The 15,005-nt window shown below is 41.8% G+C and overlaps 2 protein-coding genes across 3 annotated transcripts; both read left to right on the top strand.

Annotated features, from left to right (window-relative positions):
- LOC115457985 (olfactory receptor 1102-like) lies at positions 1-4,402 on the top strand. 2 transcript variants are annotated; one of them, XM_030187724.1, is made up of 2 exons: positions 1-34; positions 3,480-4,402. In XM_030187724.1, the coding sequence occupies exon 2, from the start codon at positions 3,602-3,604 to the stop codon at positions 4,400-4,402; it is 801 nt and encodes a 266-aa protein (XP_030043584.1). In that variant the 5' UTR covers positions 1-34; positions 3,480-3,601. The 2 variants fall into 2 exon arrangements, with proteins under 2 accessions (XP_030043584.1, XP_030043585.1); XM_030187725.1 differs by lacking the exon at positions 1-34 and having other exon boundaries at positions 3,458-4,402.
- A 7,462-nt stretch (positions 4,403-11,864) lies between these two features.
- On the top strand, positions 11,865-12,797 carry LOC115458154 (olfactory receptor 1020-like). The gene has a single exon (XM_030188006.1). It carries the CDS (start codon positions 11,997-11,999, stop codon positions 12,795-12,797), a length of 801 nt encoding a protein of 266 aa, XP_030043866.1. The 5' UTR covers positions 11,865-11,996.
- Positions 12,798-15,005: the final 2,208 nt, after the last annotated feature.

Genomic DNA, 15,005 nt, shown 5'->3' with positions numbered 1-15,005 from the left:
GATGCATAAGTTGATTTATATTTTAGTCCTTTGCAGCTGGGGTAGTGGAGATTTAGGTGTGTGCGTGATGACCTTTTTGCATTTCTGGTTGGTAGGTCTATGAGGTCTGCCATGTAGATCGGGGCCTCGCCGTGAATGATTTTGTGAACCAGGGTGCAGATTTTGAACGCAATTCATTCTTTGATTGGGAGCCAATGTAGATTTTCACTTAGGGGTTTGGCCCTTTCATATCTCGTTTTTCCAAATATGAGTCTGGCTGCGGTGTTTTGGGCAGTTTGTAGTTTCTTAATAATTTGTTCTTTGCATATATTGCATTGCAGTAGTCTAGGTGTTGCTTACACAGCTTAGTAAAAGGGGCCCTCAGTGAGGTAATGAAATAACAAAAATACTATAACACATGCCCCTCTCAAGTTCTGTCTACCCCCCCCCCCCCCATTTACTAATGCTGACACAGCTCATTCAGTTTGAATTGGTTGCATCGGCATGGCCACGTGGCTTAGTAAACAAGTGTATTCCCCTTTGCATTTCCACACTAAGAGCTTCTTTTACTGAGGTGTGCTAACAGATTTAGGGCCCTGTTTTCTAAGGTGCGCTAGTGTTTTTAGCGCGCGCTAATTTTTAGCACATGCTCAAAGTGCTTGCACACCTACAGCGTGTCTTAAAACAGGGTCTTTAGTGCATGCACTAGCATGCACTAAAGGGTGAATTCTATATATCACGCCAAAAAAATCAGCCATGCTTAAAGTTAGGCGCAGTTTACAGAATATTCTCAGGACTTGCACCTAACTTTAGGAGCCAACTGAAACATGATGCAAATGTACGTGCCTACATTAGACGTGTATCCCTTGTATTCTATAACAATGCACGTAAATGCCTCCGTTCTTCCTAGGACCCTCCCATTACCACACACCATTTTTTTTTTTTTTTTACTTTTGTGAAATTTAGGTGTGGATCCTGCACTTCAATTTATTTATTTATTTTTGAACATTGATACCCCACTTTTTTCCACAGTCGTGCGGACTCAAAGTGGCTTACAATGTGCAGAATAGGCCAAATTACATCGGGAGAATTACAAATCTCAAAAGAATAATAGACGGAAGAGGGATGAAGAAAAGGGGGAAGGGCTAGAAAGACGGAAAGTAAGATGAGGTGATATAGAAGTAGGCGATCCAAGACAGGCCAGTCAAAGGTGGAGTCCAGGCGCTGAAACGACACTGAGTGTCTAGAACAGCTTCCAGCAAGGCAATCCAAAAGAGGGCAGATGAGATATCCAAGATCGACCAAGAAAAAGAAGCAGCATGTGTAAGTCCCAATTAAATCTAATAAGTGGTAATAATTGCTTGTTAAAAAGCCAATTATTGATGCTAATTAGCTCACTGTTCAATCAAATTGTGTGCACAATTCTTGGGGACTTTTATAGAATTAGAGGGTAAATCCATTAGCGCACCTTTGGAAAAGGACCCCTAAAGCACTTACGTGCTACCTTCTAGAATAGCATATAGTACAATCGTGCGTGCAAGGGTTAATTATCTTGGCACTTACACAAGGTGGATGTAACTGCTGGTACCCAGGTATAGAATGACCTTGCCAATGTCTGTGTTTATAATCTAAGTAGAAATCAGGTTTATTAAGTTCAGCAAATGATCACATCCTGAGACCTCAAATGTAGCAATTACCTCAATTATGCCTGACGACTACATGAAATAACTAGAAGGCATTCCCTTGCTGATATCCATCGTCCCTGGATTCAAAAGCATCTAGACTTTACAGTGTGTTTCTCTTATATAAGCCGCAAAATGCCCCAACTACGAACACAGTTGCTTCAAAATCCCTAACAAAAGGACGATACCACACCTGAATTAAGTAGGAAATTGGAACATTTCTCCTTGACGCACTTTTGGCTTTCCGGAGCATCCAGAAAAGGATAAAGAGAAGCTATGTAAAGAGAAAGAAATATATCCCATTACTATTATAAGGTGAGCTCTCTGTCATGCCTAGCCTCTGGCAAGATAAGGGGTCCTTTTTCTAAGCCACGGCAAAAAGTGGCCTGCAGTAGTGTGGGCACGTTTTTGGCATGCGCTGGGCCAATTTTTACTGCGTTTGAGAAAAAGAACTTTTTTTCAATGGGCCGGGAAAAGGGCCCGCGGTAAAACTGAAACCAGTGCTTGCCCGAGCCCTTAACATCACCCATTGATCTAGCAGCAAGGGATCACGCGCTACACATGCGGTGACCAATTGGCATTCGCCAACTGCCGAAGAATGCCGGAAATACCACGCAGGGTAGGAAATAAAAAATATAAATTGTCCCAGCGGTTGGGGCAGGTGCCAAATCTGAAATTACTGTCGGGGAGATGTGCTATCCTGTCAGTAGTCTCGTTTTGTGGTTCTTTCACTAAGCTGACTTTCATTGACGCAAACTACCTGATTAGCACAGTAGCCCATACTAACTACAAAATAGGCGGCAGTGAGGGCTCATGTGGTAATCTTTTTTAATGGCCGGGTGCTAACGAAACATTAGCGTGTGGCCATTCAAACAAAAATTCAAAAATCGGCCATTTTACTGCTGCGTTAAAGATGACCTTAGTGCGTGGGAAAGACCCGTGTAAGGACACGCTTTGGTCACTTTTTAGTGATGCTTGTAAAAGGGACCCTTCGTATGTAGCTAAAAGTGTCTGCAGAATGCAAGAGCCCATGGTTATTATAACCTTTTTGCCAAAGGAAACACAAGTTATTAAGGCTTACATTCTGTTATTTTCTGTGGGATATTTTAGACCTTCTAGAATTGAAAATTAAAGTTTGTATTCCATGTATTATGAGCTCTGTACCTCCCAGCAGGTGACTCATGTTCACTTGGGATTTCTTATGATGTGACAGTAAATTACGAATTAGTTTCAAGCCTTTAACTGTAGAATTCTATGTATCGAGCCTTGCATTCTGTGTCAAAGTCCAAGCGTATTCTATAACACTGTGTATTAATTAATTGGCTTAACAAGCCAATCGGCATTGATAATAGCACTTAACAAGCAGTTAAGAGCACTAATTGGCAATAATTGGAATGTATGTACATAACTCACTAAGCGTATTCCTTAATGCACCACGCCTAAAGCGCCTAAATTCTACTGCACAGATTCAAAAAGGGGCATAGTTATGGGTAGGGAAATGGGCATTATGAATGTTCCAAAAAGTTATGCCCCTCTGTGCCTAAATCTATGCAACGGAATTTACACCACATTTTCCTAGGTGTAAATGGATGCGTGTAATTTTGGGCGCAGTAATAACACCTAAGCATATTCTATCAACTGCTTAGGTATATTCTATATACAGCGCCTAAATTTAGAATAAGCTTAGGCGGAAAGTTTTTCAGCGCATTTTTGTCACCATATGTAAAATCTAGTCCGTAGTGTGTTATGGCTTTTGGCGTCTTTTCTGCTACTTATATCTTCGTTTTTCTATCAGCAGGGAGGGAGATATGGAGCCTGGAAATCACTCCGTGGTGAACGAATTTCTTCTTTTGGGATTCACTGACGTTCCAGAACAAAGGGTTGTCCTTTTCCTTCTATTTCTAGCAATCTACAGTCTAACTCTTCTAGGCAACCTGGGTATGATTTTACTAATCAGGCTCGTTCCTCGTCTTCACACACCTATGTACTTTTTCCTCAGCAGTTTATCAGTTGTAGATACCTGTTACTCGTCTGTCATTTATCCCAAAATGCTTGTTGATTTCTTTGTTGAAAGGACAGCCATTTCCTTCTCCGGTTGTGCCACTCAAATGTATTTCTTCGTGACCTTTGGGACTACGGAGTGTTTTCTTCTTGCAGCAATGGCTTACGATCGATATGTTGCCATATGTAACCCATTGCTTTATGTAGTCATCATGTCCAAGAGACTGTGCTTGCAGTTGGTAGTGTCATCATATATCGGTGGACTCCTCCATTCCATGATCCATGTAGTTGCTACATTCCATTTGCCCTTCTGTAAATCCAATGAACTCAGTCATTTCTTCTGCGACATCCCACCCCTTTTAAAGATTTCTTGTGTCAGTACCGAAATTAATGAAATTCTACTCTTCACCTTCACCGGCTCTATTTCTTTGGGTTGCTTGTTAATAATTCTTGTTTCGTATCTATATATTTTGTCAAGTATTCTGAAAATGAGTTCCGGGGAGGGCCGGCAGAAGACGTTTTCGACTTGTGCTTCCCACATCACTGCTGTCATCTTATTCTACGGGACAATTTCATTCATGTACTTACGCCCTAGCTCAAGTTATTCAGTGGAACAGGACAAAGTGGTGTCTGTATTTTACACTCTCATAATCCCCATGTTGAACCCACTGATCTACAGTGTGAGAAACAAAGAAGTAAAGGCTTCAGTAAGGAATATTTTAACAAAAACCCTGTTTTAGTCTTCGGGATGAAGAAGAGAGATTATATTTTTGAATTTCTTTAATAACAGTACTATTATTTATCCTGTATTTTTATGGTATAACTCCTTTTCTGACTTTTCCTCATTGCTTCCCAATTACACTTTGGATTAAAATGAAATACTTCTTTTTTCGGAATACTTTTCATGCTGGTCATATGGGTCTTCCTACATATTTCTTGGATCTTCTCATGCCAAATTCTGCTGGCATAACGTCAGCTCTTTCCAACTTAGAGGGGAAGTTATCAATGTGGGCTACTGTTATGATGGGTGATTTTACCACAGAACCCATCCTATATAATAATTCTCACCTCCAACGTTCTGTCTTGCTGCCTGGGACCGTGACTCCTTCCGAGTTGGTCTGCTAGGCTCCGTAGATCAGGCTGACATCACCATAGCCATTATGATGTCAACTTCAGAACCCAGGAAAAAAAACATGCCTCACAGCTGATCCATGTCCATAGGATGGTCGCTGGACATGGGTGGCTGGAGGGAGGGCAGGGGAGAGAGGAGGGTCGCTGGACATGGGTGGCTGCAGGGGGGGCAGGGGGTCGCTGGACATGGGTGGCTGCAGGGGGGCAGGGGAGAGAGGAGGGTCGCTGGGCATGGGTGGCAGGAGGGGGGCAGGGGAGAGAGGAGGTTCGCTGGACATGGGTGGCTGCAGTGGGCGCAGGGGGAGAGGAGGGTCGCTGGACATGGGTGGCTGCAGGGGAGCCGAAGAAAACCTTGCCAGCGCCCATTTCATTTGTGTCAGAAACGGGCCTTTTTTACTAGTTTTATATAATGAGACCTGGGTACTAATAACCCAGTTTTACAGTAAAATAACCCATTTTAACGGTAGCCCATGTTGATAACATATCCCCTTAATCTCCCAGCTTAACCTCAGCTGTAGAGTATGGCTAAAGGTCTCTCAACATTGGGGATGGACTGTTGTTTGCAGTGACTTGGAAACGTCAAAAAATATTCCATGTTATTAGCAAATGAAAACAAGCAGAAACAATACACCATGTTGTAGAGGTGTTTTGGATGCTGATAACAGAGCACACACCTTGCAAAAAGTGTGAAATTATTTCCAAAAAGCTCTTTCCTGGTAGTACATGCACGTGCATAGTAATTCACATATTTGTGGTGGTTCATGCAAGCGTGCATTATTTGGAAAAGGTACACACTCTTTCGGAAAGAATGCACCCTCTTTGCAAATAATACATTACTAATTTCAAAGAGGGCAAACTCTTAACCACGTTGCTCCCGTTGGGTTCCTTTTACAAAGGCGCATTAGCGTTTTTAGTGCATGCTAATTATTAGCGTGCCTTTATAAAAGGTCCCCATAATGACAAATTAATATTAAAAAAGCTGAATAAAGCAAACATTTCTGCAAGTGTCACAAAATGATAATTTTCTGGTTGCCCACCCCTATTATGAATTTAGCTACATATTGCCTAACTTTTGAAACACCAGAGTCAGACATAACATCCTTTAAATCTAATCTCAAAACAACATTCTATTGCCAAACATTCTACAATAAATGTCTACCCATGTTTCTCAGATTGACTATCTGAATGTTACCTATTAATAGATTATAGGGATGTGCACAGACCAAAAATATTCATTTTATGGGTGTTTTTTTTAAAAATTAGCTTCAAACATTTGTTTCAATGTAAACTTTCAGATTTAGATGTGAAGCGTCTGTTTATGCTTTCCAAAAATACTCGGACTAGGGGGCATGCAATGAAGCTACAATGTAGTAAATTTAAAACGAATCGGAGAAAATTTTTCTTCACTCAACGTTGTTGTTACATTTGTACCCCACGCTTTCCCACTCATGGCAGGCTCAATGCGGCTTACATGGGGCAATGGAGGGTTAAGTGACTTGCCCAGAGTCACAAGGAGCTGCCTGTGCTGGGAATCGAACTCAGTTCCCCAGGACCAAAGTCCACCACCCTAACCACTAGGCCACTCTGGAATTCGTTGCCAGGGAATGTGGTAAAGGCGGTTAACTTAGCGGAGTTTTAAAAAGGTTTGGACGGCTTCCTAAAGGAAAAGTCCATAAACCGTTATTAAATGGACTTGGGGAAAATCCACTATTTCTGGGGTAAGCAGTATAAAATGTTTTGTACATTTTTGGGATCTTGCCGGGTATTTGTGACCTGGATTGGCCACTGTTGGAAACAGGATGCTGGGCTTGATGGACCTTCGGTCTGTCCCAGTATGGCAACACTTATGTACTTGGGATTCTGAATGGAATCTTGCTACTCTTTGGGGTTCTACATGGAATGTTGCTACTCTTTGGGTTTCTGCCAGGTACTTGTGAGCTGGATTGGCCACTGTTGGAAACAGGATGCTGGGCTTGATGGACCTTTGGTCTTTCCCAGTATGGCAATACTTATGTACTTATGGTTCTCTTCAGCTGGGTCCAAGAGCTGACTGATCTCTTCTCCAGTAAGCTCAAGCAAGGGTCCAGTTCTGAAGTCAAAGAGGGAGTAGGGGACCTGGTTTGGTCATTGTTAGAAACAGGAGAGTAGGCTTGATGGACCTTCGGTCATTCCCAGTATGGCAATACTTATGTACTTATGTATATACTATTAAATTATAAGCCACTTTAACATGAGCTCGAAAAGGCTGTATAGTAAATTAACTGCACTAAACTGAATAGGGCTGATATTTAGGGGTAGATCCTACATATGCCCCTGGATTCCATATACCGTGCTGAGATTTCTGCTCAGAAATCAAAGTGTATTCCATATCAATGTGTACAACGTAATTGGTAAACAAGCCAATCGGTGCTTATAATTGGATGTTAATAACCAGTTATCAGCACTAATTGGCATTAATTAGAATGTATGCACACTACTTAGTAAACGTATTCTATAACGCGGTATGCGTGAATTCTAAGTCACATGAGTTGAAAAGGGGGCTTAGTAAAAGGACCCCTAAGTTTGTACCTGGGACAATGGAGGGTTAAATGACTATCACAGGGTCGCAAGGAGCTGCAGTGGGAAACAAACCCGGTTCCCCCTATTCTCAGTCCTCTGCGTTAAATATTAAGGTCTACTCCTCCGCTCCACTTACAGCACTTAATTCATTTCAGATAGCCTGCTCTTCAGTGGCCTAACTTAGATCCCCTTTTATCAAGCTGCAGCGAAAGGGGGCGGGTGCTGGTATCGGCACGTGTTTTACATGCCGTGCTGCCATTTCAGGGGGAGCCCTTACTGCCACCCATTGAGGTGGCGGTAAGGGCTTCCGCATTAACCTGTCGGTAACCGGATTACCGCCGGGTACACTCCGGCGCTACAAAAATAATACATTTTTGTATTAATAATGAATATGACACTTACCTGTTTACAAAGCCAAACTAGAGGCTGCCAAGTGGGAATGCCGACACAGCCCATTTAAAGAATGGGCTGTGTTGACATTATTTGTTTGTTTGTTTGTGACATTTATATCCCACCTTATCCCGTGTTCAATGTGACTTACAGTAAACAGCAAAGCATTGTGATAAAGTCACATCCAGGATAGTTGGGTTAAGGCAGTGTCAGTTTGAAATACAAGTCCCAGAAGGCATTGCAGGCAAGGAGCCAGGGGGTGAGATGATGAACTCGGACTGGACTTCTAGCTGCAATAGGGGAAGACATGGGTGTAAGCTGGCAGGATGTGTAGATTGGCTGCCACTAGGGGGAAAGAGAGATAGGAAACCCTGTGTGCAGGAGCTCATCATTAGTCTAATGCTTAACTCAGCTGGTGTGGTGGAAGCTAATGGAAGGAGAATGATTGGTTGTGAGAGCAGAAGCCAGGGATTGATTAGGCAGGTGGGAAGGAGTCCCAGGAGAGTTCAGTTCAGGAGGAGAGAAGCAGTTGCAGGCTGAAAATCCTTGGGCAAGAGAGGTCCCTAAAGTACTGAAGCAGGCTAAAATCCCTTGGGTGTGAGGAAGTCCCTAAAGTATTGAAACCTCCTGAAAGTAAAGGCTGCTTCATGATTTAACTGGGATGATGAACTGATTGAACTGTTTGTCTTGGGAATTGAACTACTGTTTACTGTGCACTGGATAAAGAGCCCAGACGGCCTCCAAAACTGAACACAATACTCCAGGTGGGGCCTCGCCAACGACTTATGCAGGGGCATCGCTGCTTCCTTCTTAATTTTCAAATGTGCTTTACTACTGGTCACTGCCTCAAAGGCTGAAGCAGATGCAGTAATAACATGTTGTTGCTAAGCATGTTGACACATGTTATTTTGCACATAACAACTCTCTAAGAACAGCCTCTAAGGATATAAACTCCCCTTTTGCATATGTCCAATCTTATAATCTCAGTAGAAATTAGGTTTTGTATTATGTAGAGCAAATAGAAACATCCCAAGACTGCAAGAGAAAATTACATAAATTATGCTTAATGAGAGGCAATCCCTTGTTGCTGTTTGCTCTCTATGGAGAAGACTTTACAACATCTTTCGATATATAATAAAGCACTGGGCTACATCTTCTCAGCCAAAAAAACCCCCATAAAAATCCCCAACTCACCTGCATCATTAAGTGCTGCTGAATCAATATAATAAGAACTTCACTCCTGAATTAAGGGGGATTGGAATATTTCCCTACGATGCATTTTTTGGTCTTCTAGAAAATCTTGGAAAGGATCATGAGGAGCAAAGTAAAGAGAGAGAAATAAATCCCATCCCCAAGAATATATGAGAAGTCCACTATGAGGTGAGATCTCTCTCATGCTTAGATTTCCAATGTCTTTCCATATCAATCATAAATGCGTAGCTCGGAGACACAATAAGATTGGGGGAATATATTTTCAAAAGCACATGATGAGTTCAAAGTAATTAGACCAAGAACAGATCTTGTGGAATTGCAGAAAGCCCTCACAAGACAGGGAGTGTGTCTGAATGGCAGATGAAATTTAAAGTGGGCAGATGAAATTTAAAGTGGGTACGTACAAAGTCATGCACTTAGAATCGTATGTCCATACTTGGGGGATTCTGTTTTCCTGTTTCCGTTTTAGGAGTCACACTGCCAAGACATCAATAAAGATAAAACATTGATTTTCATCTCTTAATGTGCCATGATGGTCAAAAAAGTAAACAGAATAGTATATCTTAATAGGAAAAAAGTAGAGAATTTTTTAGAAAGCCTAATATGTGGACCATAACTTGAGTATTGATATTCACCTCATCTGACAAAAGATGTAGTCAATCTATGAAAGGATGAAAGAAGGGAGAAGAAAATGATACAGGAAATAGAGCTCTTCTATCTGGAGAAGAGATGCCTGAGAGGAGATAATGATAGAGGTCTACAAAATACACTTTTGGTAGCACTATAAATAATATTAGGAAATATTTTTTTTTACCAGACAAAGCTGTTGAATTTGTTGCCGGATGGGAATATGGTAGATTTAAAACAAATAGGAGAAAACAAAACAAATAGGAGAACGTTTGTCTTTACTCAGCGTGTAGTTGGACTCTGGAACTCGTTGCCGGAAAATGTAGTGACAGCAGCTGGCCTTACGGAGTTTAAAGGGGGTTTGGACATAGTGTAAGGAGGTTGCAGGGTCTAAGCAGCTCAGGAGGAGGTATGGGGCCAGACTACATTCCCCACAAGGCCCTGAGAGAAGGGATCGGGGTGGTAGGTCCCAAAACCCGGTATGGCCCCCACGTGGAAGGGAGGGGGGAAAGGACTGGAAAGAGCAGCTGCTATGGCAGGCGAGGGCCAGAAGGGGGAGCAGGGATGACAAAGCTCAATACCCTTGGGTTAGAAATCAATACAAGATTCCTTCCACCTGGGAGGGGGAGGAGGTCTCCAACCAACAGCCTAGCAGAGAAGCAGAGTTAATGGAGTGCTTGGAGGAAGGAGAGGGTGGAGAGACCAACACACCAGGTTTGGAGGAGCCAGTTGACATGGACTGTAATTGTACTTTGGGGCAGAGTTGCAGGGACTGAAGGCAGTGAGTGGTCACAGGAGTCAATTAGCTGTGTTGTGGGCGGTGTACTGCCATTCTGCAACCACCCAAGCGGAAAGACTTTTAAAACTGAAACCCAGGCTGTTGAACTGGGGGAGAACTTGGATTTAAAGGGAAGTTTTTTTCTTGTTGCTTTATTTTGGGAAACCGAATGGGACTTTAACCCCCTGGAACTGAGATTTGTGGAGGAGGGGAAATAAACTGTTTGGAACTAAAAGCTGTGTTGTCTGGAAGGACTTTGTTTGTGGACTGCTGAAGGGAGCCTACCACCCCTGAAGGTTTGCTACCGGGGTTACAGATATTACAATAGGTGAGCAAAAACATTCTTAATCATAATATAAAATGCCACACTATAAAAACTCATCAATTACCCAAAATGATATAAAAAAATAAAAATTAAGGGGACATTTCTATATGCTCATGCCTAGACATTCAAGTTAGGCTTGTTGAGTATTAATGGTATGATACCCCATTCATGTTTCAGTTTATAAGTTTTGACCAAATTACACTGGTGTTTTATATTTATGATAAAAATTTTTTTATTATCTATACAGTAGTAGGAAAACTCATAAACCATGATTAACTAGGCAGCCTTGGGAAAGTCACTTGGCTGTAAGAAGGAACACATCTATTTTTTTCAGATCTGTTGGATATTTATGACTTGGATGATGGCTTCATTACCTGTGATAAATCCAAATCCCTTTCCTTTAGTATGAACCAATAGGGTATTTTTTTAAATACTTATTTATCCATTTGGTCCCAACAAAAAGAACAGAAAAAAAGTGTACAGGCACCTACAATCAAAGGGAAATTTATACCGATTTTCAAAGATATTACACAAACACGTTTTCTAAAAATTTGCAAAAGACACATTTGTAAAAGAGTACTACTATATATAAGTGTGTGATCCATAATAAAATACCCCACCCCTAACCACTGTTCCCTCTAAGATGAGCGGGTACCCCCAACTGCATTGCAACCAGTAGGGGGTGGTGCTTCAATTTTGTGCTTTTCAATCTCTAGGGACAGACAGGTTCTCTGGAGTCTGCAGAACTTGACTGTCCCTTACCATTGAAAACATGATAATGAAACAGCACCCCCCACCACCACCACCAATGGAAGGACTGTAGATGAAGGACTCCTGATCAGTTTACAGGGAACAGTGCCCCTAATTTCCCACCTCTTCTCCCCTTTTAGGAAATAAAAGTAAAAGAGTGTAAAATTGGGCTTCACTGTTATGTTCTGAGGGATATTGGAGGCAGTCCAGAAAAAACAAAATTTGTGTTCTATGTATAATGAGCCTTGAACCTCTCAACTAGCGAGTCATCCTTAATTGAATTTTTTTTAATCATACCACACAGTCAATTGCACATTTGAATTTCAAGGTTGTTTCTGATTAATCTGCAATGATTAAAACTGTTGATGTATTATAACATTGGTGTCCATTCTTCTGCTTACATCTTCATTCTTCTTCCAGTGAGCAAGATACAGAAATTGGAAATCAGACTTTGGTAACTGAGTTCATCCTTCTAGGATTCACTAATGTCCCAGACGAAAAGCTTACACTGTTCCTGGTGTTTCTAGCAATCTACATTCTAACCCTCGCAGGAAACATTGGCATGATTCTAGTTATTAGATTCATACCTCACCTTCACACACCCATGTACTTTTTCATCAGTAATTTGTCATTTGTAGACACCTGTTATACATCTGTCATTGCTCCCCAAATGCTTGTCAACTTCCTTGTTGAAAACCCAACAATTTCCTTCTCTGGTTGTGCCACCCAACTGTATTTCTATGTCGCACTTGGGACTACTGAATGTCTTCTTCTTGCAGTGATGGCTTACGATCGGTATGCTGCCATATACAATCCATTGCTTTATTCAACCAAAATGTCAAAGCGATTGTGCCTACAGCTGGTGGTGTTATCATACATCGGTGGATTTCTGCACTCCAGCATCTATATAATTACAACATTTCAGTTACCCTTCTGCAAATCCAATGAAATCAGTCATTTCTTCTGTGATATCCTACCACTCTTAAAGCTTTCTTGCATCAGTACCAAGACCATAGAAATACTACTATATACATTTACTGGCTCTATTTCTATGAGTTGCTTAATAATCATACTTGTTTCTTACCTCTGTATTTTGTCAACAATATTGAAAATTAGTTCTGGGGAAGGAAGGAAGAAAGCATTCTCTACCTGTGCTTCCCATGTCACTGCCGTCACCTTATTCTATGGGACAATTTCTTTCATGTACCTACGACCTAGCTCAAGTTATTCAGAGGAACAGGACAAAGTGGTGGCTGTAATTTACACTGTTATCATCCCCATGTTGAACCCTGTGATCTACAGTGTGAGAAACAAGGAAGTAAAGGCAGCCTTGAGGAAAATGTTACAGAAATCCATCCTATAGAGAAAAGATAATGCGGCCTAGTGATAGGGAAGAGAAAATAGACTAGATTCTGTAAATGGCGCCCATATATGAATGCTGAACAAAATAAAATAAGTGAGTGTTATTCTATAAACAGTGCTCCGAGCTACTCTTCTTACTGATCATTAATTTTTTAAATGATTAAATATAAAACAAAGATCAATATTAATGTCATTTCTCAGATATCTGCTTCTGCTTGTTCTTGAATTCAACAGCTTTATTCTGCAATAGATAAGCCTCTAATGCTCTATATCATGAGTTTTGCTGCTAATTTAAGGGCCCTTTTACTAAGGCAAGGGAAGGCTAATGTGTGTGTAGCCTTGCGTCTGGCAGTAATGCTGAGTTTGGGGGGGGGGGGGGGGGCGTTCCCTCCGGTAATCAGCAGTTGGTGTCCGCTGCATGGTTACCTTGCAGGTAGCGTGTGAGCCCTTACCGCTAGCTCAATGGGTGATGGTAAAGGACCAGGCCGTAAACAGGCACGCACTAGTTTTAATTTCAGCGCATGACCATTTCCCGGCCCATTAAAAAAAAGCCCTATTTCCCAGCCACGGTAAAAAAAATGGCCCAGCATGCACCTAAACGATTTGCCCACACTACCGCAGAACACTTTTTATAGAGGCCATATAAAAGGACCCCCTTATTGCTATAACTCTTACTGTGATTCATGTGATATATACAAAACCAAGAAAAAGGTAATGAGGGTGTCTATATAAAAACCAAATACTAAAAAAGTACGCAAATAAGTAAAAATTCCCCCCCCCCCCCCCCCCCCCCAGGATTTTTAAAGGATTTAAACAAGCAGTAAAGGCCACTCTGGCCACTTCATAAAATTAAAAATTAATATGGAATAAGAACAGATCTTCACTGCCTATTGTCAATAGCAGCTGCAGGCAATGAAAACGTATTTGTGTAAACAATGGCGCTATGCTTTTAAGTTGTACTCCTGAATATACACTTCTTTTTCTCTGGTAACCACTTATATATTTGAAATTGCCAGCTGCTATAATTTTAGGAAGTCGCTTGTGTGTATGTGGCCACATATGGATATAATTGGCCTCTGATAAAATATCGATCAGCTTGAAAATATGTGCCATGACATGATGTCATCTCATTGCGCCAATATTGAGCCTCTTGCTATATATATCATCCTTTCTCTCTTCCCTTCCTCTCCATGGACACCATCTCCCTCTCCTCCCCTTCATTGTTCACCATCTCATCTCCTCCCTTACCCTATCCTCCCCTCCATGGACACCATCTCATCCCCTGACTTACAATTCCTTCACCTCCTTGGGCACCATCTCTTCTCTTCATCCATTATCACCATTGTCTACCTACTCTTTCCTCTCATCCCCATTCTTTGATCCTTCCATCCCCTATTTCCAACATCTGTCCCTCTAACACCCCCTTCTCCACATCTCTCTCTGTTTCCTCTTTCTCCCATGCTCCTGTGCCTCCCCCCTGCATTGTCCGCATCTTTCTCTCTGTCTTTTTCTTCCTGCTTCCTCTTTCTCCTGCAGCCCCGGCTCACGCCCACACTCCCACTGTGGTCCGCATCTTTCTTTCTGTCTACCTTTTTTCAGCAAGCACATTCCAGCAGGCACCTCTTCTTACCTTTCCTGGCACGGCACTTCAGTGGTCCCCTTCATTTCTGCATGCACATTCTCCCTGCCCCACACCACTACAGTGAAAAAAGTGCTGCTTTCACCCGGCCCAAAGCAGCTCTCTGTAACAGGAAGTTTTGAGGCAGAACTTCCTGTTACAGAGAGGCGCTTCAGACTGGGTGAGAAACAGCACTGTTTTCACTGCAGCGGTAAGGAGCAGGGGCTTCTGGAATGCTCTGCCGTGCCATGCTGCGAGGGGTAAGAACAGGTGTTGGCTGGCAGGGGAGAGATGATGATAGCATTTAACATTTAACGCATTAATCATTTTATTAACGCATTAAATGTGCAGCTCTAGTTAAAACATGCACTGATGAGTCTTAATTTTAAAATGTGCTTTACTACTGGTTGCGGCCTCCAAGTTTGACACTGATACAGTAGTGATGAACAATTAGAAATTGCTGATTAGCATACCAACTTATTTTGTTTTGCCCTTAACTACTCTCTAATAAGAACCTCTGAAGATATAAAATCTACTTTCTTATGTGTATAACCTTATAATCTCAGTAGAAATTAGAATAAATGATTACAT

The sequence above is a fragment of the Microcaecilia unicolor genome, chromosome 14, assembly GCF_901765095.1.
Source record: "Microcaecilia unicolor chromosome 14, aMicUni1.1, whole genome shotgun sequence".
Classification (NCBI taxonomy): domain Eukaryota; kingdom Metazoa; phylum Chordata; class Amphibia; order Gymnophiona; family Siphonopidae; genus Microcaecilia; species Microcaecilia unicolor.
This window is presented reverse-complemented; position numbering and strand designations above follow the sequence as displayed.